We start from the raw sequence: 27,621 nt of genomic DNA, 5'->3' as shown, positions 1-27,621 counted from the left end.
GCGGAGCCGGCCCGCCCGTATTTATGCTGAGCCCCGCCAGGAGCGGCGCCGTAAGTGTGGGGCGGAAGCGCCCGGCACCTCGTTCCTCCCGCCCGGGCGCAGGCGACGAGGATGAGCCAAAGAGACACCCTGGTGCATCTCTTTGCCGGCGGGTAGGTGAAGCCCCGGGAGCCGCTCCTGCGCTTTCCCGTTCTCCTCCCTGCGCTTCGGGTCTGGCCCCGCTCCCGTGCCCGCCACTGGCTGGGCTTGCCTGGCCTGGGGGCGGCGGCGGCGGCCTGGAACGGCTGCCTGGGGACATCTGGGTAGGGCTGCGGGGTGCCCCGCTCCTCCGTGCCCGAGGGGCCGCGGGGAGGAGGGAGCGGGCCGCGCTCGGCTTCCCGCCCCGTGCCCTGAGGCCTTTCCGGGCCCGCTGCGCGCGGCCGGGCCCGGCCCCGGCTGTTGCGTTGTGTCACGGGTGGAACGCGGGCCCTTGGGGAGGCGGGGTGGAGGCTTCCCGTAAAACCAGCCCCTGTCTCTGAACGCATTCCCGGGTTTGGCCCTGATCTGGCGTTTTGGTGGAGCAGCACGCAGGGCCCGCCGTGCGGGGCTCCCCGCTGCAGGGAGCAGCCCCGGGACCGGCGTGGCGGCCTCGCGGGCTGGCACTGCCCGCTGGGCACGCTCTGCCCGGGGCCGCTGTGTCCGTGCCGTGCGTTCTAACGCTCCCGTGTGCGCTGCCCTTCCCTGTGGGGCTGTGGCACCTCCGGCTCTCCGGCCACAAAGGCGGAGGAAATGGGAGGGGAAAATGTACTCAGAAATAAAGATGTAGCCTTGGTTAGGTTTGAGGTAACTTTTGTATCTTCACACCTATTAAAGAAGTTTCAAAATGTCTGTTTTTAGGATTCAAAATGTATGGGCTGTATTTGTGAAGCCTGTGGTCCTTCCAGGGGCAGGGTGGGAAGGGCACCCAGCCTAAAAGGGGAAGCTGGGGGTCCTTGGTTGTAGTACAGTATTTAAGTAGTGAGCATGACTGTACAGAAGGGATGCAGCCTTGCGTCCCATGAGAGAGCTTGAACTGTGATTTCCCTTTTTGCTCCTCACAGACAAAAATGAGCTTGCTGCTTCTGGACTGAGGTGTTTGAGGTGGAGGAACAGTGGTTCTGGGCAAGTCTGAGTGACTTGGACACATGTCAGTACTTTTCTCTGCTTCTGGCACACTTGGAGGAAGTATTGTTCACCTGATCCAGTGCCTGTGTGGGGGCTTTTTCATCCCCTTGATTTCTTGCACCCTGTTTAAGAGGAGAGTGGCTATGCAGCAGGAGGCTCAAGATGTAGTAGTGTGTACTGTTTTCTGCAGACTTTGCATCCTTGTAAGCATGCAGAAAAGCAATAGCAGGAGCTGCTGCAGAGAATCCAGTAGAGGGCTACAAATATGATGAGGTGTCTGGAGCATGTGCTTTGTGAGAGCAGACTGGGGGAGCTGGGCCTGTTTTCTGGTCCAGTCTGAGAGGGGATCTCATTAATGCATATGAATGTCTCAAAGGGGTGCCGAGAGAATGGTTCCAGACTTTTTTCAGTGGTGCCAGCAACAAGACAATGAGCAGAGGCCATAAACTAAAACACAGGAAGTTTCACCTCAACATGAGGAAGAACTTCTCTATATTGAGGGTGGCAGGGCAGTGGAACAGCCTACCAAGGGAAGTTGTGGGGTTTCCCTCTCTGGAGACATCCCAAACCCACCTGGACATAATTCTGTGTTACCTGCTCCAGGTGACCCTACTTTGGCAGGGACATCAGACAATATGATCTGCAGAGGTCCCTTCAAGCCATAAGGATTCTGTGAGTGGTGCCTGATTGTGGCCCTTCAGCTTGACAGCTCTGCACAGGGGAGATTACTGAGCAGAATTGTGCATTATGTCAGAAACAGGTTTGTAAACCTGAAACTTGAGAGCGGATGAGGATCGCTCAGCTCAGCTGCTCATTCCTATTTATTGCAGAGCAGTCTGGTCGATGGGTAGGTGCTGGCCAGCTGGGTCAGGGGTTAAAGGCTGAGTGTGAGCCACATGTGCCCTGTAACCTTAGTTCAGCCAAGCTAACACTGGGTATTTGGTCACATTTGGCAGTGGAAGAGTTTTTTGGGGTCATCTCATGACTTTGCAAGCATGGTGCCCTGCAGATCACCTGAGTGATCTTTAATCTTCAGTGAGACTTAGAGGAAGGAAGCTTTGTAGCTTTGTTTGCCTTTAAGTTGCACCAGAGCCTCTATGGAAACAACATTATTATCTCTATCTGCTGGTGCCTTTTCTTTCTTCCATCCCCAGATGTTCAAGTTCATTCTTCAGTTCCTGCTTTCTGTAATGAAACTTTGACAGATGACATTGCTGGTTTAGTAGCATAAGTGGGACTATGCTGGGATTTTTCTGTAGCTGCCTAGGCTGTATGGAGTTTTTTGTGTATGGGGTTTTTTTGTGTATCTTCTCTTTTTCTCCCACTTAGTTGAGCAGCAGCTGTTATCACTGTAGGCATTATGTTGGTAGTATAAACTCAGGTACTATTTATTCAACATTCTTCATTCTTAAATCAAAAAGTCATGTGATTGAAATGTGGGATGTAGATGAACATTTTTAGTTCAAGTAGTAAGTATAGCTGCTTTTTTTAGTTGTTAGACTCATTTTAAAAAGTAGTAGAAGACCTTCATGTTTTGCTATATAGAAAAGATTAATATGTTTTGGATGTACTGCCTTGCAAGCATACAGTGAAAATTCAGGTGTTGGCTACAAAAACAGTGTTCAAGTTTTCATGATTTATTCTTCATTTCCAGAAGGTTATGACAGTAATGGTGTATCATACAAACTTCCATCAGAGCAGAGAACTTGTGTGAGTGTTGTTTCCTCAGCAAAAGGAGAGGTTTGGGTTAGGAGGTGGACAGCTGCTTTTCTGACTTCACACTTGGATAGTCTCAGCTTTGCTTCTTTTCTTCACTTTTGGTGTTTCTTGCAGAAATTTGGCTCTTTTCTAATTTAGTGTGTGAGGAAGTATAGGGAGGAGCTTCTTTATTTATCTTGAATATAGAACTGTCTCAAATCAGTCTGTAACTGTAATCATGCTCTGTCTGACAGAGGTTGTTAGCAAATCCCTACAGAGGCTAAAATGGTTAAGGTACAGAAAATGTATTTAACACAAGTGTCTGAGTTCTCAGCAAGATCAGACACTGCTGAAATGTATGAAGGAAAGGTAAGAGACCCTTGGGGTTTCCTCATTTCAGAAGCTTGTTAATAATGTGTAGCAGGTATTGTGATGATGGGGGCACTTTTACACCATGTCAGGGAACAGCCCCTTGAGCCATAACTGAGTTGCCAAGCACTCACTCCTCTCTGCCCTGAAACACATTTGTGGCATAACTCTGGATGTATTTCAGAGCAAGTGAGAAGGAGGTTAGTGCTTTTCTGTCCAAACTTGAGGTTATATTTATATTCAGATACACTTTTGTGTGAAATAACAGTGTTTGTTTAAGGCTTGGGGTTTGCTCCATGGGGTTACTAAATTACATGAAAATTGCTGTCAGTACTTGAGAAACTGTGCCACTGGTATTTTTCTCACATTTCTATCTAGATGCTTTGAGCTGTTTTTACTTAATACAAATGTTACTGTAAATATTGATTTACCCCGTCTCTTAATAAAAGCTACACTGTTCATGTTGATGTTTGTTTTGGATAATGGAACCCAGTGATGCTTGATCCCCTGGTGGTGTTTTTCTTGTTTTCACTTGTAAGTTTCTATGTGGCAGCACATCAGGGGATTTTATTTTTATGCTGTTCATTACACACCACAAGTTTGAATAGTATTTGTGGTTTATGGATGTGAGCTTAACTTACACTTTCTAAGTTTCAGCAAAGAAACATAATCAGTGAGTAGAGTGATTAAGGGTTTGTGGCTGGTAGTACTCCAGTTGAACAGTGTTACATCAGGAAAAACCTGGAAATTCAGGATTAATGAATGCTGTTTCTGAAAGCTGTACTTGCTGAAGCCCTTCTGTACTCTCTGAAGGCTGATAATATAAATGTAATATCCAAAGCTGCAGCTTTGTTGATGTGCAAGTTACTCTGGTTGTAAGACATATGCATGAAATTGCTGATAGACTTGGAACCTGAATTTGCAGTAACTGATGAAGAGAGAAAAGTTCTGTTCTGCTTGTAAGTGGCTTGGATACTTTTTTTTGACAGAATTTTGAGCTCAGTTTACATGCTGTTTCATTTGACAGCCAGTGTTTGCATAGAACTTTTATTTTTGTACAGGAAAGATAAGTAGCTGGTAAAATACATGAATTAATGTAGGCCCAAGATAACAGGGTCAAGGTTTATCTTTAAGTCTTTGAGGCTACTGTGAAAGGTGAATCTGAAACTAGCACTGGACAGCCATGGCTTTTGTTTTCATAAAATGCATCATTATCTCAAGGATTTAAAAAAATATGCACTGACAGTGTTAGTTGGAAGTCAGGCTACACTGGCATTGGGGATCTCAATCTGCTTTAGAGCACTTTTAGTCAGTCCATGGCTGAATTTGAGACCCTCATCCATGCTGGAGCTGTCTCTGTTGGTACCTGCAGGGCTGACAGGTACCAGTAGAAGACACTGAGCTGCTCTGGACAAGGGCAGGGACTCCTCAGCTGATACCTTAACCTTGCAATAGTAAAACTTTCTTGTGTGGCCTTGTCTGGAAGGAGAAGCTGGGATCTGAGTGCCAAACAGGTTGAGGTTTGTGAAGCATGTGTGTGTTTTTTCCTTGGATAGTCACACAAATAATGCAGAGGTGTCTGAGGAAAATGGTTGTCAGAGCTGTACCTATTGAACAGTTAGCAGAATTTAAAGCCCAATAGTTCCCGGTTGGTTTCTGTTAAACCAGTGGGATGATGGTCTTCTAACTCACCACTTGGGATCAAACTAAATGTGTTGTGGTGGTTGGGGTTTCTTTTGTTGGGCTTTTTTTTTCTTTTCAGTATGTGCTTTCTGGAGGAGAAATGTTCTCCTTAGTTTAGGACATTACCATCTTCCTAGATTCTTCAGTTCAAGAGATGTCAAGTAGACAACTGTTCTTGGTTTTATTGTTTTCTTTTAGGTTTGTTGTGATCCTGCAGATGATAACTACATCTTGTGATGTCCATGTATTTTGTTCCACTGAATGTGACATCTCTTAGCTTGTACAAGAAGGCTCAAGTTGAAATTTTAATTCTCTAGCTTGACTATATTAATAGTGGGATTTCAGTCTCCCTTTTTTAACCAATGTATTTATTTTTGTGGAGTTACCTAGTGATCTCTGCTTTTCTGCCCTTCAAATTACTTGGGGCCTGCAGGTGAGTTCTCATACCCTTTTATGATCAAGGTATTTTTGCTGAAAGTCAGCTTTGCAAGATTTTTTTATACTCAAGTGGTAAAGCTGAGGAAGGCTTGTAGTAAACATTGATTAGAGGCAAATATCACATTTAGGATAGGTAAAATGAGCAGGTGGTTTTCTGAATAGCATTCCCTGGAAACTGCAGTAAGCATTCAGACATAGGAGTGTCTCAGTCTTGCCATTCTTCCCTTCCCATTTATGCTGTGTCAGCAGGAGTGTGTTTGTTCACCTACTTACTCCAGCAGGTGAAATTAATCTAATCCTGGAGAAAAAGTTACACATTAGTAAATGTTCCTGCAGGTCACACTTGTTGGGGCCTGGTGCATGCGTGACTGGAGAAACTCAAGCCCAGAGTGGTTTTAGGTAGTAGAAATTTCTGAAGTATTTTACAAAATCCCACCTGCATTCTTGAGAAGAAATCCCATATTTTTCAAACTGCTAAAAAAAAAAGGTTTTCTGAACTGTTCTAGTTCCTAATTTGTTTTAAACCACAAACTAAAAGTATTCCCCTTAATTTGAGCTAGGGAGGAGGGGAGCAGGAAAGGTGGCAGCAGTCTGCTGGCCATTTATAGAGCACTTGTTGTAGGCTGGAGCTGGTGGCTTGCTGTCAGTGACCTGCCAGGACTGAGCACAAAAATGCAGCTGTCTCTGGGGGTATTCCCAGGAGTGTGTGAAATAAGCAGGGCTGGAAATACATTTCTAAGTAAAATCCACTGCCCTTGATGCTGTAACAGAACAGCTGCTATGCTTCTTAAAAGTTGCTTATTTGTACAGAGTGCATATTTTTAATTGTTTCTCTTCTTTGTTTACCCACAAGCTCTGTTTATTGACAGTTTTTCATAAACAGATTTTTGTTGAGCCTTGAGGTGTTTATCTTAAAGGTCAAGTGAAATAGACAAGTCAGGGTAGTTACTGGATTGTGCCTTTGTAATTCAGACTTAGTGGATCTTGTGACCGTTGAGAAAGTTCTGGTTCCTCAACATATCAAAACATTTCATTCACTCCTTCCGTTTCAGATGTTGTCTCTGTTATATGGGGCTTTTTGAGGGCTGGGAAAGTGATGTGTTACTTTGACAGAAGTAGAATTTGGGGATTTTGCCAAGACTCACATTACAGAACCACACAACACTGTGAAACTTCTTAGCTTTCTTCAGCTGTAAGAAGAAATTTGAGATCTTGAAGATCAGGGACAGAGAAGAATTTTAATTCAAACTATCAATAGTTAGTGGAAAACACTGAAAATATTCTTGGGTTCAGTGGAGACATCTTAAATTGTTGAAGAAAAGCCTAACCAAAGAAACACAACAGCAAGAAACTGCCAAGGGTGCTGATTAATTGAAATTACTTGAATGGCAGAATGTGGTGCAGGAAAAGGCTCTTAAAGGCAGGCAGGTGAATCTGCTGCTTCTGTAGGATGCCTGTGAGCGTGGTGCTGCCTGCTGCTGTATGTGCTGGCTGTCAGTGCCTGCTGCAGCCAGAACAGCAAGCACAGAGCGGCTGTGGATCAGCCCCTGCCCAGGAATCCCCTGCTGAGGGGAGGTGTCTGACCATCCCCTGAGTGTCTGGTGGCAGTGCTGCACTCAGGCGTCCCTTGTGGTGGGGGTGTGCTGCAGGGGAGCACGCAGGGCATGAGCTCCAGCTCAGTGTTAATCTTCAACTTCAGAAAATGTTTCTGCTCTGATGTAGGAGGGGCGTGAGAGGGGTAAGGGCTCCAAACTCCAAGCCCTGTTCAAGAAAGCAGCTCAAGTTTTTTTGTCCTCATTTCTTCCCTGCTTCCATAGCATTTATCTCATTAATATAAGTCATACCTTGTGCTTTCTCTTGTGATTACTGTTGCTTGAAAACACGTTCTTGTGTAACCTGTCCAAAATAAATGCAGAAAAGTTTTCAAGAGAGTAAGCTCGAGGAGAACAGAAATGGAGGAGTTGCAGGAAAGGAAGTAAACTCTAAAGCCAGCTTCCCTCATTGCCTGCAGAGGCATGTTACCATGGAGTGGGGTCTGCTTGAACTGCAGGAAACGGCTTTCTGTCTCAGAGCTTCAGAAGCTTCAGGTCAAATTGTTTTGGGAGCTGACCTACGTGTGCTTCTCATGTGCTGTTCTTGTTTTGAACCTTCACATTACCAGCTCTTACTATTTCCATCCCTGGCTAAAATAAATATTAGCATATCTACCCTCTTTCTGCAACTCTTAATTTTAAATTAAGTCTATTTGTAGCTTACTGTTAGAAGCAAGTGAATTGCTCATTCAGAGCAGGCTGCTCTAGTGTCTGTGTCAGGCTGGAACTGCATGTGTGCAGCACCCACTGAAAGACTGTCTTTCATCTTCCTGTGATAACACTTCTTTCCAGACTGGCAAAGAAACTCAATAGCTTACCTCCTTTAAACCTTGAAAGAGAAAAGACTGCAGTCTAATGTTGGAGCTAGGGACAGGCAGGATGCCTTTAGGCTTAGTAATAGGATACCTCTAGGTCACTGGGTTTAAATGGAGTGTTAAGTGACCATCCAACTTCTACTTGGCAGCTCTACTCTCAGTTCACTTCGTGCAGACAGATTAGGTTTGTAGGATGCATTGCTGTATTTTTTCTATTCTCTGTGGTAGAGGAGTCATCAGACTACCCTCCTATGAAAATTTATAGGATATCTTGAGTCTTAGCTATTACTCCTAATTTGGACTGATCTCTCCTTTTCATTTTGGAAAAAAAGCTAAAAGTACTTGAACGGGCTTACAGCTTATTAAAGGGTTTGGAGGTGTTTGAGCTTCTTGCCTTAGAAAAAAAATAGCTGATAACTGTCTTGTCAGAATCAAGCACTTCCTGTTATGTATATATTATATATATTTATTAGGGGAAGCAAATATGGGCCCTTTGACTTTAGTACAAATTGTATTTATGTGTTAGTGGATTTCAGACTGAGCTGTAGTTAGCATTAATACTTGAACTGAAATCAAGGTTTGCTTCTTTGGCTTGGATTGTTTATTTGTTTTTTAAAGGAGATAGGTAGTGTCTTGGCCATAGTTTTAAGAAGGGTGTTTAGCAGTGTTAAGAACACTGATCTCTGAAAAGGTTCAAGAGACTGTCTTGGAACTCAGAATTAGTGGATTTGCTGGTTTCCCCTCCAAGGCTGTAGTTGCAGAGCTGGGACTGCAGACATTAATAACTGAGTTCTGAAGGCCAGGAAGGCTGTGAGCAGAGCAGGGCAGAGTGCTCTGGCTGCACTGTGGTTGAGCACAAGGGCAGGAACTGCTGTCAGCACAAGTTGTGCATGGCTTGCTTTGGTTTGCTCTCAGGAATGAGAGACAGACTGAAGCAAACCCAGCAAGTCTTCACCTGCTCAGCCACCTGAGCTCTTCTGGCTTTGCAGTTTCTACTCTGCAGTACCTGGTCAGCCTTGCTGAAGTGGGCAGAGCTTGGGAAGCACGTGGACAATCGCTGCTTTTGTGATGCAATGACCGAAATACAGTCAGGCTTTTGAAGATGTTACTAAATTGCAACACCAATTTAGTTTTTTTACGCATAGTCCTGTGTGCATATTGCGTAAATCTTTTCTGCCCTTAAGGATTTTTGGCACCTTTTTTGTGGTCAGGAGCACATTAAACATTAAAGAAAAAGGTAAAATTTATCATAAGAAGTTAAACATTGAAGCTACTGAGCTTCTTTCCAGAACTGATTTGAACAGTGTGTACTATGCACCTTCGCTACATTTTGTCTGTTTAAATTTTCACTTCAAGTTGTGGGGTTTGCAGACTGGCTTAGCAGTTTGCTTGCCTTCAAGGGCACATAACTGTCATTGTCACACATGTTCCCATTGGTTCTTCACTTTTTGCAGTGGGACTGTGTTGACTATGATGTCAATTCTGTGTGAATGTACCCTTCAGTTTCTTTCTCTTGAAAACATGTTCCTGTTTCTCTTTGCAGATGTGGAGGTACTGTTGGTGCAATTCTGACATGTCCACTGGAAGTTGTAAAAACACGCCTGCAGTCCTCCTCTGTGACTCTCTACATCTCTGAAGTTCATCTCAACACACTGAATGGTGCTACTGTCAACCGAGTAGCCAGAGTTTCTCCTGGACCTCTCCACTGTCTGAAGTGAGTGTACCTGGCACAAGGGTTTGGCTTCATTTTGGGGAGAGAGGAGATCAAAATCTATATCAAGATTCAGACTTTTAGATCTGTCATTATGCTACCAGGAGATGATTTTCCATTTTTTGCCTTTTAACTGTGTTTCCAAATTTTTTTAACTTCCTTCATGTGCTGGAGTTTGGATGTTGAAGTAGCCAGAGCACATGTACCTTGTACAACTCACAGCTCCAAACTGCATCCCCAAAATTCACTAATGCTCAAGTGCCAGACTCTTATTTTCATCCTGAAAAAGCTTTAGTATAAGACTTTTTTTAAGCTGTTTTGTGTCCTAATCATAGAAGTTACTGAATGTGGAGGCAATTAAAATTAAATCAGTTTCTTAGTCTCTTTCAGCTTTCACCACCCCCACACAGTTTTTGTCTTTGAATATCTTCTGTTGGATATGTGACTTGTAACATTCTTTTAGAGCTAGTAAGAAATAGCTGAGGCTGGCTCTTGCAGTGATCTGTGGTTTTTGTGTAGTGCCTGACTGAATGGGAACTGCCTTTCCTCTCCTTGTTTGCAGTGCTTGTGTAGTTCAGGAGCCAGCAGGGAAGTTGTAATCCTGCAGTTGAACTGCTTGTATGGCCCACAGGGAGGGTTCACTTTTCCCTGGGGGACTCAGGGTAGCCAGTTCAGGGGAGGGGAGGTACCCTCAGCATTTGGGGATGGCAGGACATTTCCTACAGGAGGGACCTGCTGCTGCTTCTTGCATTAGAAAGTTGGTTGAGTCTTGACAACTTCTATTCTTAATTAATTAGTAACAAGTAGTTTGTGGGGAGCTCCTTCTGGCAGTTGAAGTGTAGTGTTTAAACTTAATCTGGTTAGAGCATAGGATTTGCTTAAATAGGGATTGTACCCATATAGCTCCTAGAATGGAAGATCATTCTTATCATGAAAGTTTGGGTTCAGAGCCTTTTCATGGCTCTTTATTCAGGCTCTGATGGGTGAACATGTTGGGAACAGGTGTATGGGAAGGAAAGGCTTGGATTGTGACCAGCAAGGAGATCTGCTTGACTGAGTGGCTTCTCTTGATGGAAGTAGAGTGCTTCAGCTTCTTTCTGAATGCTTGGTTATGAATTTACTTTCCATTTAGAAATGTATATCAATGAATAGCAGGTTGAATAGATGCATTTTTGTAATGCTTCTCTGCTAGAAGTCTGCTATGCCTTAAATGAAACTGAAAATAACTTGGTATTCCCAGGAAGCAGATTCAGACTGAGGTAGAGGTAGCCCATGATGAAATTTATTGGCTTGTTTGTTTTGTTAGTTTGTCTTTAACGATTGCCCTCTCACACATGTTCATCTGTAATACAAGAATGTACCTCTTCTGCTGCTTTTGTCCTTTGCTTAGCTGTGTTTTCTTTCAGGCCATTTTCAAAGGGCTGAGATGCAAAGCCTGGCTTTCAAGTTCTTTAAATACAGTAAACATGAAAAAATCCCAAATGACATGGCAGTGGTCTGTGATAATAAAAACACATACATGCAGGACATAATTACTCTTGGTCAAGGTTAGGGCTGTTTAGTGGGGAAATAAAACTGGATTCCTTTGTCACTGTCAGGCCCTTACTGTCATTGGGTATTTTTTGATTCATAGTTGTCAGACTTTGATTGTGTCATAGCAAATTTGGTGCAGTGCTCAAGGCTCACATTACTCAGTCTAAAAGCAGAGTGATTCAGGCAAATTCTGTCAGAATTTCAGTGAATTGACTGCTGTAGAATCACTTCTGCATCCTAAGCATCAGTGGAGGTGACTTGAAAGGCATCTCTGTCAGGAAACAAACTCAGAAAAACAGGTGACTCTATTCTTTGGCAACAAAAGCAAATTCTTTTGTTCTCTTATGTCTGCGTTGCATGTCATATTACATTTTCCATCATTCATGTTGCACAATTTAAACCTGAGCTCTTGCTAATGGAAATCTCATGAGCCTCCCAGTGCAGGCTCTCCATGTGACATAAGACAGTCAGCTGAGGCTGTATGGAGCACTTTCCTGCTCTTCCAACCATGGACTTGCCCTGAACTGCTCTCAATAAACAAGTGCAGGCCCTGGGATCTGCTCTTCAATGCAAGAAGTTTGTGTCTTATTTTCATTGCAGCCTCTGGCACTCTTCCAGCTCGTGTCTGAATGCAAAACAGCATCAGTAACTACCTCCATTATCATCCTGTCTGTTGCAACCTCTCTTTAGCTCTTTGCTGCTCTGTCAAATTCTGGGACTGCAGATCCAAAATAAGCAAACAGACCTGGTACACTTCATTCCTAACTTCAAAGACACTGAGATTCCTGTTGCATTGAATACATGTCTAGCTATATGTGCATATATACATGTGTAACACATGATGTGGTAGTAGTGGTTTAAGTGGATACAGGTCCTGTTAATTGGGTTCAGCATTGCAAGGCATTAAAATGCTTTCATCATGACAGACAGGTCCAAATCATTTGTATTTCCAAGGTGTCTTTGAATGTGTGTTCAGTATTCCAGTTACTGCTGTGCAGTGATGCTGCCCACATAGTGAACTCACAGCAGATTGTTATGGCCCAAAAGCTGGGATGTTGCTGGACACATGAAATGTCAGTATTCCTGAAGAGCAGCGGTAACTGCAGAGCCACTGGTTTATTTTTGCTTAGTGGAAGCAAAGGTAAACTTTTAATTTGACTTAGCAGCAGAGCAATGGTGAATCAGTGCCATTGAAATCAGGAAGTCAGAATAGGCTTGGAATATCTTTTAGTACTGTAGATTGCTTTCACTTGTTTGTTCTGATAGTAAATTCCAAACAAAATGGCCATTTATACAAGGCTTTATTGAGTAATTGACTTGTCATTAACCTGCATGGTTCTTTGAAGAAGAAATATACAAAACTATTTGTGTACCTTTACCATTGTTTCTAAATCAGTAAGCACAGGATTCTGTTTTGTAGCATCTGGGGATGTAGTTAATTCTTAACTTTAAATCTGGTTCTAAAGTAATTGCTAGAGCAATTCCCAGTAATGGGATGCAGGTAGTCCTTGTTTCTCCTCCCATGTCCTACCATACTTTTTAAAATACCAATGTGATTAGCATCTAGATTGTGGGGCAGACTGATTTCACTAGAACTGAATATTCATGCATAGTCTCTTACTGTGCCAGGGTACCTTGCTGCATAGGTCTCCAGCTCTTCCTAAAATCCCCAACCATGTGTGATCCATATTGCAGAACTAAAGGACTAATAATGCCTTGTTTGAAGTCTCAACTCACTGCTTGTACCATGCTTTCCTGTAAATTCCACAAATGTGCAAGGTTGCCCTCCCACTCCAAGTTCATAAACCCTGGGAGCTGAAGGGTGGTGAAAGCAATGTAGTGCAGAATTAAGTGTTTTTGCTGCTGAACAATCTACAACCTGCACGAATGGCAATGTTTCCATGCTTAGTGTTTTCTCCCTGAATCAAGGACACTTTCTTTAACTTCCTAACAGCCAACTCTGTACATGTATGTGTTCCTACATATAAGTTAAATCTGTATCAAGATCTCAAGTCTTATTTCTGCATTTGGTTTATGGTTTTCATGGTATTTTGAGCAATAATGGAATTTTTAATGCTGATTCTAGGAAATGACTAATTTTCTTTGTGTTCTTCTCTGTTTTATTGCCAGTAGTTATGAAAGTTTTTCACATGATGTAGTTCTGGTGGTTAGTGCATTCCTTAATTTTGCTCTGAGTGTTACAGTATTGTCTTCTTGTTTTCTAGGATGATCTTGCAAAATGAAGGTCCTCGTTCTCTGTTCAGAGGGCTGGGTCCTAATTTAGTTGGTGTTGCTCCTTCCAGGTAAGTACAAATATTACAAACGTGCACAATAAATAAATACATTAAAGGCTTTAATGTGTATTTGAAATAAGTCTTGCATCTGCAGTTGTAAATACTAAATTAGCAGCAAGTAACCTTTGGTTCCTGGGGTAACTTTTTGCCTGAGGAATTGAGCCATTTAAGTACTCCAGAGCTCCAGCTGTCTCAGCATTTCCTATCCTATGTGCTATTGAATAGTATTTACTGTTGTGTGCTACCCCTTATGCAGAGTTTTGTCCAGTTAAAAAGAAAAATTCTTAAGGAATTTCACATGTAAGCTACAAGTTTGGATCTTGGAAAATACAAAGGTAGACTTGACTTTCAGTTAATCCATCATCTTCAGGAAGCAATTATGTGATTGTAGCCTCAAAACACAAAACAGGGTCTTCTTCCTGAGTTCTGGTGAAGCACAGCCTGGTGCTCCCTTGCAGGAGGAAGCCTGTTCTGATATAAAAAGGATGAGACACTGGGTAGGAGGAGAGACTTTGCAGCTGTCCCAGTGAAAGCTGGGATCCAGCAGTGTCTGGGCCCCAAAGGGTACTGGGGCAGTGCAGGATGTAAATCTGATCTAGTTGGCACTGGTGGTGGTGTTGTCTGTTGCTCTGCATCAGCACAAATACTCCAGTTCCTCAGCTGCTGCTGGCAGGCAGAGAGAGAACATTTTGCCAGAGTTTGAATTTATCCTTACATAGAGCTGTCAGCTGAAGTTCAGTCCAAAAATGGCAGAATACATGGAAAGAGTATAAAACAAAGCTGTGTAAAATTAATATATTCTTTAGGCCTGGATGAGGATACTGGAAGTTGTTTCCTGGCTCCTTTTATTTTTTCTTCTCTGTTTAAGAGAAGAGCCTTTATGCAGAAGGAATATATTCCACAAAGGTTTTATTTTTTCCTTGACTTAGTGTCTTGCTTTTGTTTATTTGTTTTGTTTGAAGAGAAAACATTTCTATCTCCTGCACCTTCAGTTGGAGATTATCTTAACTTTAGTGGTTTGAAGTATTTGGATATTTCTGAGAAATACTACTAAGCTGAACTTTAGTTCTGATGAGGTCATGTTCTTTAGATCATCTGCATAAATAAGAAAAACAATTAATGAAAGAATTAGGTTATCTTTATTTTAGCAGGTTTTTTAAGGATTTATATCAGAGGTGCTTTCTGATCACTAACTTAGCACTGCCCTTCGGAAAAGCTGAAGTAAACCCAGCAGCATTTTTGTTCTTGACACCTATGGGATATCAGTACTTGGTAGTCTGGAGAGCCTGTGCTTTTGTACAATAGATCAGTCTGTTCTACCAAATATTCAATATTGATATCTTTATTGATACTTGATATTGATACTTTAATAGCAATTTTAACCCAGGAATTGGATCCATTGCATAAGTGAATTCTTCTTCTCCATGACATGAAGAACATCCTCAGTTGGAAAAAAAAATATATTTCTTTTCAATTAATTATATGTTAAATCTTCTGTTTCCCTTTGGCTCTTCCCCTAGGTGAAATACTTAGCTTGCTAAAATGTCTGCTTGATGTAGTGTGTAAACCTTATTTATAAGCACATCTTCATTTCCCTCTGGCTGATTCTGTCTGCAACCAGTACTTCATTTCAATTAAGCATTAGCTAAGTGGTTTTAACATCAGCTCTTTGTTTAAATAAGCTGTAGAGAAGCATATTTCATAACACATCCAGTGTACTTAACTGAGTTCAGGTTCCATTTTAGAAATTACACCCATAAAGCAAGCACTTTATCTTTTTTGTAATAAAGAAAAACATGTTCACACAGCTAATGAGGTTAATGTTCTGCTTGGGAAAATGGCACATTGGTTTTTTTTCTCTTGCAGAGTAGTGTCTGTAGATTTAAAACAACTGAATTACAACCTGAAGTGTGAGGTTTATATGTGCTTAAAATAAGTTTTTTAGATTTAATGACTGAAAGCAACCATTTTTTGTAATATATTGAATTGGGTTGCTGACTTTGCCTAGCTTCGTTTGGACAGCTCACAGACTTGTGTAGCACAAGTTTACAACATTTTTCATGGTGTGTTGAGAGACAAAAATCAGTGTCTATTATAAATACAGAAGTCTGGAAACAAAATGTGAATCACAGCTTCAGAGCTGTTCTAGCATTTAAAGTATAAATATTTATAACATCAAGTTATCAACATTTAAATGTTAAATGCTATAGTAATAGGAATGTTGTTTGTTTCTTTTAAGAAGCTGCATACTTGGTAGTTCTCTTCAAATTGCCCTGCTACTGAAATGAATTTAGGTCCATTAGAGAAAGTTTGTTCTATTATTTATGTTGAAGAATACTGAAACTTTTTCAGTGTTTTTCTTCTCTGGCTGAATTTACTAGTGTCACAAAAATCACTGTCATATTTCAAACTATCTGTCCTTCCCCTCAGTAATTGGTAATTGGAGCTGTTGCGTGGAAAAAAGTCAAGTGTCATGTTGAGTCTTTATTTCCATTCCTAGAATAGTCCCACTACTTTGCAAGAATTAATCCTTGAGTAGTTCTTTACTGGGGAAGGGAGTTTTAGCCCAGTGAAGTCAATGGTGCTGCTTGTTGAGAACTTTGAAATGTAAAACATATTATAACTTGGATTTTGTTCTAATTTTAGAGCAATATATTTTGCTGCTTACTCAAATTGCAAGGAAAAGTTGAACAATATTTTCAATCCAGATTCTACCCAGGTACACATGATGTCAGCTGGTGTGGCAGGTAAGGATCTGTAACTTTGTAGTTTCATCCTACAGTCATATCTGCAAATGAGAGGTGACAATAAATATGGAAAAAAAACCCCAACAAAACAGAACGTGCTCAGTAATTGAATGATGCCTTTTTAGTGGTTATCTGCCTTGGCCTGGCATTAAACAGGCTCTCTGGAAAATGTATGCATGAAACTGCACTAAGTGATAAATAACTGTGAGCAGCCTTCTCTAGAAAACATCCATGCCTGCTTTTTCAGTTGTAAATTTGTGAAATGAAAAATGTAACCTTTCAAAACAGTAACTTGTTGCTCTGTAAGCTATAAACAGTGTTTGCACTGACTCCTGGTTTAATTCTTCCTAATCAGTTTTTTTACCCACTCTGCTACAGCTTTGTATATTTTAATTATTTTTGTCTTTCAGAAATGTGCCTGCAGTTATTTGTGTAAATTATATGTAACAATTCGTCCTCCTTTGCTCATTTACCAGTCTATGAGAAGTTTGCTCTGCCAGTAAAAAGTCAGAGAAGAGCAGATTTTTCATAGTTCTCATGTATTTTCATCTCTGCAGATTTTATATCTGCAGTATAACTTTGGTGTATTTTAGCAGCTACAAATATTTGTTGCTTGATTTGATTATTCTGTGCTTTGGGGTCATTAACAAGGGAGAGTTAAAGGCAACTGAGCTGAGTTATGGTCATGGACTTGTGCTGATAAAATCAAAATATGGGTTGGCAATGCTTTATCTGTTGTTGCCTGTGCCTTTTCCTGCAAAAAAGCAAATATTGAGGTTTTTTATAGGCCATGGGCACTTTACAGATGAATTCTGACAATTGTTGAAGTTCCTAAGTCCTGTCAAATTTTACAGCCAGTCTGTGAGTACTGGCAATCTGGAATGGACTGATAAAGGTGTGATAACAGAATAAGGTATAGGATTTATTTTCTATTTCTATGCTTGCTAATAATCCGATACATAGAGGTACATAGTGTATGAAATCTAAGTGACATTAGCTTTATACCTAAAAGACAGTAATGTTCATCTCTGGCACATGAAATGTGACAGTTTTTAATCTTTAGGGTATAAGAAGAGCTCCTTTATTTTGCCCAAGTAGACAAAGACAAGGCAGTACTTGATCTTATCTAGAAGTGAGTGGTTTTGTTTATTGGTGAACAGCATGGGGAATGGGATAGAAGGGATTTAATGAAGAGTTCAGCCTAATCAGTTAATTGCATCAAGAAAGATGAAGAGTCTTCAGGTCCTTGTCAAGGGAATAAAACATGTCCTCGATTTGGGGGCAGGGGGAAGCGTGGGGACTGTAAACAGGTCTGTCCTCAATTGAAGGCAACTTGTGCATCTCATGCAATGCTGCAGACAAATGAAGATTCTGAGTGTTCCTCATTTTTGGAAGTTGCTGCCCTATTCTGTAAAGCACATTTGTGGGGATGTGCTGTAGTGCCTTTTCCTGGGTGTTTGCAGCCTCAGGCTGTGGTTTGTCATGGAGCTCTGTAGCTGCTTCCCTTCAGAAGGTTGGTGTTGTGCATTTGTACATGCAGCTGCAGTGAACTGGGAAATGAATTTCAGCCTTCATTGCTGTTTGCCTTTTTTTACTTCTGTGTACAAGTTCTAACATTGAACAGCTCTTGGGGCTGTTAACCTCACACTTCCCAGGTTCTGCAGTTGTATTTCTAAACCACAGTCAGTGGAACAGTGCTCAGTGCAGGCTCACACCATAGGTCTTGGCGCTGCACAATACAGAAATTCTCAAGTTCTTTGACAAACATTTCAATTCTCTCTTCTGGTGTTATTCTGATATATGACAAGGACTCTGCAGTTAAAATTAACAGTGCTTTCTTGGGAATGTGCTAACCTTGTTTTTGTAATTCTAATATATTTCAGAAAATGCACTTAAACCAGCTATTAACAGTTTTACCTGCAAGGTTTGTATTGCTGTATAATGCAAATCACCTTAAAGAAATGGCAAAATAATAAGCCAAGATCAAATGTGAGCTCTTACTTGGTTGACAGGTTAATACATAGGATTATTGCAATATTTGATTTGGAACCTAAGATTTCAAAATTGGTGAGGTGGATAAATACTTCAGAATTAGTAAAAAATAATCGGTGTTGGTGTTTTTCTCTTTTAGCTGCCATTGGTTTCAGTAAGGAATTAAGTAATTCAGTCTTAAATGAGGGTTATTGTTTTGTTGGTGGTTTTTTGGTGGGTTGGTATTTTTATGGATATGACCTTCCTGTTTCATGAAGTCTAATATGTATTCAGCATGAAGTGAGATTTGCGCTTACAAAGCTTTTCCTGTAGGTTGCAAAATACAGTAATGATGCAAAAATATGTTTTTAAACAACATAATTGTAACATTGTTTTATTAAAGTACTGCAAATAGTGAACTTCAGCCAACTTTAAATTCTGTTTATTTGTATAATATGCTAACACACGTCTCAGGCTAGACTGATGTCATTATTAAATAAGGATGCTTTTGTGCACTTTGGTGTTTTTGGGAGTGAAAAGCTGATGTATAGTATTTTAAGCATATTTTTTTTGTTGGTTGGTTTTAGGCCTGATTCTTCATTCTCAAAATATATATTTATGGTTTGAAGGTTCTTCTACTAAGTTTATTTTATTTTAAGGAGAGTAAAGTATCTGCATATTAGTAACTGATGCCTTATGCAAACAGAAATGAATGCTGTCTTCTTGCTGTGTTAGTTTCCAGCATATAGAGCACATCCCCTTCATACCTAAAATATCTGTGTTGACATGAAGTACTCAGCAATCCTTTTTGCTTACTCTTGAGCATAAACATGGTTCTCTTTTTGCAAACTAGGGCAGGGAAAATATCTGAGCTTGGTACAAGAATGTTTGCTTGTGCAAAGACAGTTGATTTCTGGACATTTTTCCAAGTTAGGCTAAATTCTCAGATTCACTGTAAACTCTGCCTTCTCATTGCACTCAACCTCCCTCACCACAGAGAAGAAAAGCTGTAGAGAACTGAATGAGATACTTGATTCCTGTATGGCTTTCTTGTTTGCTTTTTTAATGATTCACAGCCTCAGTCAGACAACATGGTTGCAAATCTGCTGCAAAACTACTTTGCCTTGTATGCTTTTGCTGGTTTTTTTCTAGAGTTTTACTGGCAAACCAACCTAAATGCAAATTTTAAAAATTATTATTTATTTATTTAAAAATAATTGGGACTACTTTATTACTTAGAGATACATTACTTTGTAAGTTTCTAGTGCCATGTACACAGTTAATTCATGCCAAATAAAATGCATATTTAGTTCACTGATCTTAGAAAGTTGGATTTCATAAGGCATCTTTTCTGTCCTAAGACTAGGCTAGCTTTAGTGAATAGGATTTTCAAGGGAGTGGGGAAGGAGGAGGTTTCACTTCTAAATTTTCTATATAGGTAAGTATTTGGAGGTATAAAATTAAATTGCTGCAAATGAGCAGAAATTTCAGTACTCAGTGCATTTTACACATCTATTTTAATATCTGTGGCCTGTTTTGATTATTTTTCTTTCTTTTTTTCCTAAACTTTTACCTGCAAACAGTTAGATTTCCCAATAACTGACAAATCCTTCCGCTGGGATTCGATTTGTACACTTGTGTCTGATGAGGTCACTGCTTGTTGTTATGATACAGAAAAGCCTGTGTCTATTTTAGGCATTTACTGTACATTTCTCCCGTGAAAAGAGTGAGATCGTGTCATCTCATGCTCCCCCTCCGCAGGTCACTTCCTGCAGCAATATGGACTAACTTAAACCTCGTGAGTACTGAACTGAGCGTCTCTTGCAGCCTCTAGTGTAAGAACCACACCTTGGGTTTGTGATATTACTGAATAAGCACCGTAAGGGGAACACACTTGTAGCTTGAACTCAGATGATGTGCATTGTGCAAAGACATCACTTTTGCTTAGCTCTGTTTAGAGTGATTTTTTTTTTTTTCTGTGCCGTTCAGGGAAAGGTAGGAAATACCTTTCACTGAGAGCTGCTACTCCACTTAGCTCTGGTCAACTGAAAGCCCCTACTGGGTTAAACAAGGCATTTTGAGAGGTTTTTTTCCCAGTATCCCAGAGCTGCCTTTAAAATGCTGCAGCTGATATTCTGTGTTGTCACATTTATTTCAAAGACCTCTTTTCTTTTTCTTTTTTAATATGTGTATATAATCCTTTCTGTCTCTTTCTGTTTACTCTTTTGGTTTGTTTTTATTTTACTACTTTTAAATTTTAATTCATCATTCCATGTTCACATGCGTCTGTATCAATTACATTGGCTTATAGATTAAAAAGCACCAACCCTATCCTTTTGAAATATGATACGTAATAGGAATACCTGGGATCTTACCTGTCGGTAGCTGAAAAAGTAGATGGAGATAATTCTGTCTGAAGCTGGGATAAAATAAAACTACAGAAGTTTGTAGTATTGCCAGATTTATCTGTACTTGTCATGAATCTGGGATCTTTCTTGAGGGTGCAACACATCAATAGGTATTGTGAAGTATTATAAAGATCATAAAGGCTTTTAAAAAGAGAAAAGGAAACAATTGATGGATCTTCATGGCAGTTGTTGAAAGCCCTCAAAGTTTGTTTTTAAGAAAATTTTTGCTACAGATTTTCTGTATTTAAAAATCAAAGTTTATCTTCTCAAGGATCCTAAATCATATGTTTCATGTTTTGGAGGGCTTTCCTTGGTGTCAGCACCACACAATTCCTTCTTCAACTAACTGCATTTGCTACATTAGCTGTAAGAATTGACCTGTAGTCATCTCACCTTGAAACCTGAATTATTGAAGGCCCTTTGATTTGAAAACTTTGGTTTGAACTGTCAGCTTAGGCCTGTAAAAGCCATGGGACAAAATACTGGCCATGTTGCTGAGTGTCTGCTCCTACTGTTGGAGGTGCTGCATCTAAATAATTCTTAGTGACCCCAGTTTTGAGTAGAATAGGGGCTGCATCCTGTGCCAACCACTTTTCACTGGAAATTTCCAATATACTCTACTCAGCCACTGATGGCACCTATGCATTGCCTGCTCCAGATTCAGGATTTGCAGACAGCCTTATTTTGAGTTGAATATGAAGGAGAAAGGTGGTATGTTACAGCCTAAGAGTTATAAAATTCTTCCTTTAATAGGAATGCAAAAGGATTTTTGCCTTTGTTAACTTGTAATTAAGAACTAGGAGAGACTAAAGAACTAATTTTGGTTTTACACAAGTCTTTCATGGAAGATGTCTTGCTAGGGAAAGGGAGTGATTTTTTCCCCCCACCTTATTTCAAAGCCTTTGTTACAGTTCTGTGCATTTCCTAGTGCACTTCATGCCACAAAGATTCTGATTGGGAGTCAAACAAAATTAAAACTTTTAGTGCCAGTGTAAAGAAATAAAACCATGCAAGAATGAAGTTTCCTTTCAGTGTAGATGACTCAGGCTCAGGCACTACTGGAATCAGTGGAGTTTCTGTGACATGAAGTGACAGGTCAGACAGGTTATGGCTGCTTGAGCTACAGAGCCTGTTTTGCACACGTGGTATTTTAAAAGCATCTCGTGCCTTGTTTTGGCAGAGTTGTTCCCCAGTGCTTTGAGTTTTTACATCATTATTTACCGTCATTAAATAGAGATAAAGAACTCTTGGATTGTTAGGATTTCACTGCATTATGTGAAGATTATATCTCAGTACTTCTTTATAGGAAGAATGAGTAGTGAATCAGAAAAAAAAGCCAATTCCAAATCTTTATTATCTACCATAGGAAGTTGCTTAGTTAAGTAGTTTGAGCCAGTTTAAAAATCTGTTTAATTAGAAAATTGAACAGAACCCTCCAATCTGTTTTCATTCTTCTCAGCTCAATCTTAGTAGCTGCCAAATCTGTTAATTTTTTTTAAGAATCTGAATTGAAAACCATCATGACCTGTTTAAGCTTTGAGGGTGGGCACAGATCAAACCTTAGAACAGTTAAGATCCCCTGGCATTTCTGAGTATTGCAGACCTTTGTGTGCAATGTAAACCTAGATCGTGATTGAGCAGGAGTAACATGTATGCAACCAGTTCTGCTAAAGCTGTTTCTGTGAGCTGTTGGTGATCTGGTAGAAGAGCTTATCAATAGCCTGTTGCTGGATAAGTGCTGTGCCCCAGCCATGCACTGAGCAAGGTAACTGTCCTTCCCCACACACCCAGTCCATCCCCGTGCAGGAGGGCAGTGTGTCTTTGTAGTTATAAACCAGCCATGTGTGTCATTTAGAGAGCAAGTGTCTAAATTTATCATCTCTTGCCTGGCCATGTTCCAGCTTTTCCCTTTTCCTATTCTCTCCTGCAGACATGACACCTCATTGATGGTGCATGTGTGGTATTGCAGCTTGAGATGATTTTTTTAATTTTACTTTTTTTCAGAGCTGCCTTTCACTCTGCTTTCTCTCTCTCTCCACAGTTGTGCAGAAGTAAGAGTAATTCTTACTTCTTTTTTTTTTCTTTTTTCCTTTTTTCTTTTTTGTTTCCTTTTTTCTTTTTCTTCTGTTTTCTTTAGTGGACTGAAAATCAAAGCTTTAATCCTTGGCCCTTATGCAAGCCTGAGTAGTTGCTGTCTGTCTGAATAGCTAGAAGTCATAGTATTTACTTTTAACAATTTAAACACTCATATGCATATAAAAGTATCCCAAGGCCAGCCAACAATCTCTGCTTTGAACACTAAATAAAAGATTAGCACTCAAATATAACTGCTCTTTATAGTTCAGTATTAAAAGGTCTCCTAATTTGCAGTAATAAATGCCTTTTAACTGCACCAAAAGTAGTATTTATTCAGTCTGCATGCTTTTAAACTCGGATTGTATTTCAGGTAACAAAGTAAATTGAGGCAATGTTTTATAGCATCTCAAATTGCTATTGCTCTCTCTGCAATGCATTCTTATTGACTTTTTTGCCCAATTGGCTGATACTTGTCTAGTTGGCATTGCTGTTCTGTGGTGTCAAAACAGGGTTGGTATTAAATAGGCAGAGAACTGTACTTAATTTGGCTTTTTTTATACGGGGCATCTTGTGCTAAGAATCAAACTTATTCAATATTAAAGTAAAATTTAAAAACAATTTAAGTGTTTATTGGCTGTATGGATTCACAAAATGGGGACTCCAGCAAAATCAGTGTAGTCCGAGTTTTTGCACCCACTGTGTCTTAACTGTGTGCATTTGGAATTTAGATGCATCTGTTGTTGTGATATTATCACATCTAATTATGTTATTTTTACATTTTTTAGGCTTTACTGCGATCACAACAACTAATCCCATTTGGTTGGTGAAGACACGATTACAGCTTGACGCAAGGTAAAGTGACAAGAGGAACTCTCGCTGCTGTGACAACATTGTACTAAAGTCTGGTGAATCTGTTCTGCACTCCAAAATAGAATCAATTCTTAAACATTCAGCATTTCAGATTTGCAAAGGTGATGCTGGTCTCTCTACAAGTTACACTATCGCTTCTTTTTTTAATCTGTTCTGAGACATGCTTGAGGCACTGTAGTGGACTGACCAGCAAATTTGTAATGAATTATAAGGTTAACAGTTTCATTAAAATCGCATTCTACCAACCATATGCTTACATTTTCAATCAGTAATACATTGTCTTTAACTGTTGAGCTAAACATTCCTGAAATATGGACACAGTATTATAGCAGATATTTAGAAAAGGCCTTAAACATCCTCAGGTATTTATTTTTATTCTGTGACTTGCTCACTCAGACCTCTGCTGGCACAATCCATGTGCCTGCACTTGCAGCTGTGGTGAAGCACATCTCTACAGTGTTGTCATGTGTTTGCATAGTTGTGTACAGTATTCTAACTACTTCAGTATGCACAACTCAATTTAGTGAGCCAGCTCAAAATGGGAATAAAACTTCATTTGCCAAATACTGCTTTAAATAGGTGTGTCTAATGAGCATTTTCCTTGACATCAGCAGTGGCTTAGTTCAATCAGACAACAGCTGCCAGTGTTGCACTGGTTGCTGTGCCTGTTGTTTGCTGAGAGCTGTAATGCTGAGGGCTGCTCTTTTAGCCACTGAATGCTGTGGAGCTCTTTATTGAGGCAACAATTAGGGCAAATCCATTATGCTAAAGGAAATGGTCATTTTTCTCATGAGTTGCTGACATTGATAATCCATTTGGGAGTCTGTTTCCAAGCAGTTTAGTCCTTTATTGTGTGAGAGTTGGGGAGGCCTAAAGCCGCTCAGTGTTTCACTGTGATACTTTGTCCTTAGTCAGTGTGTGAAGTTTGGCTTGGATTCCCTGTAATACTTTCCCTGTGTTTAGTGCTGAAAGCCTTTGAGACTGTGACTTGGAGCCCCTCAGCATCAGTGTTGAGTATTTCCTAAGTCTTATTGTCACTACAAAGCTGTTTAATTAATTTTCCAGTCTCTCTGGTTGCAGACACTCTGACTTGTTTTCTCCTTTGTAGGAATCGTGGAGAAAAGCGAATGAGCGCATTTGAGTGTGCCCGCAAAGTTTATCGCTTGGATGGCTTTAGAGGCTTTTACCGGGGAATGTCTGCGTCCTATGCAGGCATATCTGAGACTGTTATTCACTTTGTCATTTATGAGAGTATTAAGAAAAGATTACTGGAATATAAGACTGCTGGTGCCATGGACAATGAGGAAGATTCAGTAAAAGAAGCATCGGACTTTGTTCGAATGATGATGGCTGCCGCCACTTCCAAAACGTGTGCAACATCAATAGCATATCCCCATGGTAAGTGGGATGTGTGCAGCTGAGACCCTGAGGCAGATCCATCAAAGGGAGTCTAAGTGAGATTTGTAGCCAACTTTGGTTTTCTTGCTCAGAAACATTTCCCTGTCTGAATATCAGATGTAGCAGGTCAACATAAGTATAGTATTCAGAAATGGAAGTGCTTTACAGTGGATATCCAGCATGACCTTTTCTTAGGCAATGTTTATTTTGCCATGGGATTGGCCAGGGTATGGCCCAAGGTACTCCAAGAGGTAGTTGTTCAGTTGGAATCTTTCTGTATACTCAGCAGTTTTCCATAATGTGCCATCTCTTCTAGGGATGTAGGCTGCCTAGCTTGTATGTCAGTTGCACTTGATCTTCCTGCAAAGTAGTTGTGTATACATTGTTAATGAACTGAGTACTGAACTTCTGTCAACTTCTGAGCTAAAATGTAACCCCAAGCAACAGTCCTCTTTTGGATTGTAGCTAAGCAAATGAACTTGCCTTGTTTAGTCAAATACCTAATATTTGCTCTCTTCTTACACATACTTGGTTTGCTGCTCTTTGTCTTCCTCTTGCTTTTTTTAAAGAGCAGTTGTGAGACTGAGAACCTGGGGAGGGGTATTTTTGTGTAAAAATCCTTGATCGGTTGCTGGGAAAAATAATGAGAAGTGGTGAATGTAACCACTCAATTTTTCTTTTTTGCACTGGTTTTCTTTGTCCAGAGGTTGTACGAACAAGACTAAGAGAAGAGGGAACAAAATACAGATCTTTCTTCCAGACACTGTCTTTGCTGGTGCGAGAGGAAGGGTACGGCGCCCTGTACCGAGGGCTGACTACACACCTGATCAGACAGATCCCAAACACGGCTATCATGATGTCCACCTATGAAGTTGTAGTCTACTTACTTGATGGATAGCAGTGTGCCAAGGTGGAAGAAGGTGGAAGACTGAAGGACTGGAGTGGACCACTGAATGTCAATGCCAATGTGGTGGGCTAAAGGAGCATTGTATTGGGAGCAAGCAACTGTGGACGAAACAGAAGGTTGATTGTGGGCAACTCTGAGTAATTTTGCTGCCTTTATTGTGTGGTCTCATGTCAATGTGACAAATGGGAACTGCCCCTTAGGGAATGCCTTCATACATCTCTTAATTCAGAATTATTCTTTTCTTCTCATCTGTTAAACTAGACAAAGCCATTGAGTCATCTTCAGAGACCTGATGGGTGAGGGAGGGGACATGAAATATGTTGCTGGGCAGTCCTATTACCTTCTCTTAGTGATTGCTCTCAGCTACATCATTTTTGTTCTGTTTTACTGAATGGTAACCTGTTGGGGGAATGGGCAAGAGAGTACTTTCAAAGCTTTCTATACCTGAAACTTCCATTTAGTTGCTCTGAAGATTCATAGAGAGACTGAGGTAGTGTGGTAAGTGTGTGAAGTTTTTCATGTTGCTACCTCAAGACGAAATAAGGTGCAGGGACCCAGAACAGTTATTTCTTCACTACAAAAGGTGATACCTGTTGTAGCTTTTTGGTTTGGATTGTTTTATTTTTTTTTCTTTGACGTTTGAGCAGTGTTGTGGGTTAATGAGAGAGAGTCTGACTGTTCAACTCTTCAGGTTATTGGTCTGTTCATGTTGGTGTATGTGGACTTCTGGTCCTGCTGCATCATACTTTTCCTTTTCTGGAACTTCTCTTAAGTCAGAGAGGCCTATGAAACATTGTCCTGTATCATCAGTTTTCCTTGCCAATATGTTCAGGTCACTCACACAGCTAAGGAAGTTGCTGAATGCCACTTTATAGCCTTTTTAAGGATTTGTAATGTGATGAGAAATCTCAACTAGTCCAGCTTCCCACTTGTGAAGACAGGATTCACTCAGTTTCATGCTGCCTAAGCACAAGCTGTATTACCCTTAAGTATCTGGCAAATCCTGCCTTGGGTTACCAGTGTTTATATGGGAGTACTGGGGGAGAACACATATCACTGTGGCTGGGGTGACCAGAAGGCAGAAACCAGTTGAAGTTGTGATAGATCCTGTCAGTGCAGACAGGCTCTGTGCAGAAGGATGGAGAAATTGTAAATAATATTTTCTTGAAAGCATTCCCCCTCATAAATGCTGTATCACTTCTCTGAGCTTGAGCCTGTGTACTGAGCTATAACCTTGTCCTCCACATTGTCTGATTAGTCAGGCATTGGTTTTGTTCTGTAAGCCAATTGCACATTAACGCCCTGCATTCAGCAGTGAGGCTTAGCTGGTTTATGCTGTCATAATTTACACAATTTTCCAAAATCATACAACTGGAGTGTCAAGCAGTTTAATGTTACAGGAAGTTTTACAGCTTTACAGACAGATACCTTCTCAGTCTGCATCCACTGTCCTTATGAGGAAGATGATAAATTATAAGTTGGGGTCAATAGCTTTCTCCATATAAATGCTGCTACACTGGCATGGACAGAACTGTGCTCTCAGCTCTTCCAGTGTGGTACTTCAGTACACTTGAACTGTGCATCATGTGCAATGGCTTTATTTTATGAATGACTTCTTATGCACTTTGTGGCCTTCTTAGGGCTTATGACTTTCTTCCTCTTACTGATTATCTGGAATCAAACCATGTTTGTAATATGCAGTTTGGTTTTAAACAAAGCATGTGGTTTGATTTCTGTGTAAGCTGTGCAGGAGTTTATGCTGTAAATCTGTAGCATCTCTGTGGCACTGGTTCTGTAGGCTCTCTGTAAAACCTCAAAGCTTGCAGAACAGTCAGTCTGGGTTTTTCTCGTTTGCTTTCCTTTATTTTGACCCTTGTCATGTTTTCCATACAGTGTCAAAGTATTTGAGTATTTAATGTAATTCTCTGTATTAATTGCTCATCCTCTAAAAGCCACCAATAGTAAGTA

The 27,621-nt window shown here is 40.5% G+C and overlaps 1 protein-coding gene across 1 annotated transcript; it reads left to right on the top strand.

Annotated features, from left to right (window-relative positions):
• Nucleotides 1–27,621, top strand: SLC25A36 (solute carrier family 25 member 36). The gene is made up of 7 exons (XM_054282477.1): nt 1–152; nt 9,282–9,452; nt 13,208–13,285; nt 15,923–16,023; nt 23,264–23,330; nt 24,457–24,746; nt 25,451–27,621. The coding sequence occupies exons 1-7, from the start codon at nt 112–114 to the stop codon at nt 25,642–25,644; spliced, it is 942 nt and encodes a 313-aa protein (XP_054138452.1). The 5' UTR covers nt 1–111; the 3' UTR covers nt 25,645–27,621.

This window comes from Melozone crissalis, unplaced genomic scaffold (assembly GCF_028551555.1).
Source record: "Melozone crissalis strain CALT ecotype California unplaced genomic scaffold, PUWL_Pcris_2 ptg000034l_1, whole genome shotgun sequence".
Classification (NCBI taxonomy): Eukaryota; Metazoa; Chordata; class Aves; order Passeriformes; family Passerellidae; genus Melozone; species Melozone crissalis.
The sequence above is the reverse complement of the archived record's forward strand: the minus strand, read 5'-3'. Positions and strand labels throughout refer to the sequence as shown.

Bases quoted from the DNA above. Each gene is read 5' to 3' on its own strand.
- SLC25A36 (XM_054282477.1), top strand. From the start codon at position 112: ATGAGCCAAAGAGACACCCTGGTGCATCTCTTTGCCGGCGG. The intron at 153-9,281 runs GTAGGTGAAGCC...TTCTCTTTGCAG, and splicing joins GTGCATCTCTTTGCCGGCGG to ATGTGGAGGTACTGTTGGTG. The intron at 13,286-15,922 runs GTAAGTACAAAT...TTCTAATTTTAG, and splicing joins GTTGGTGTTGCTCCTTCCAG to AGCAATATATTTTGCTGCTT.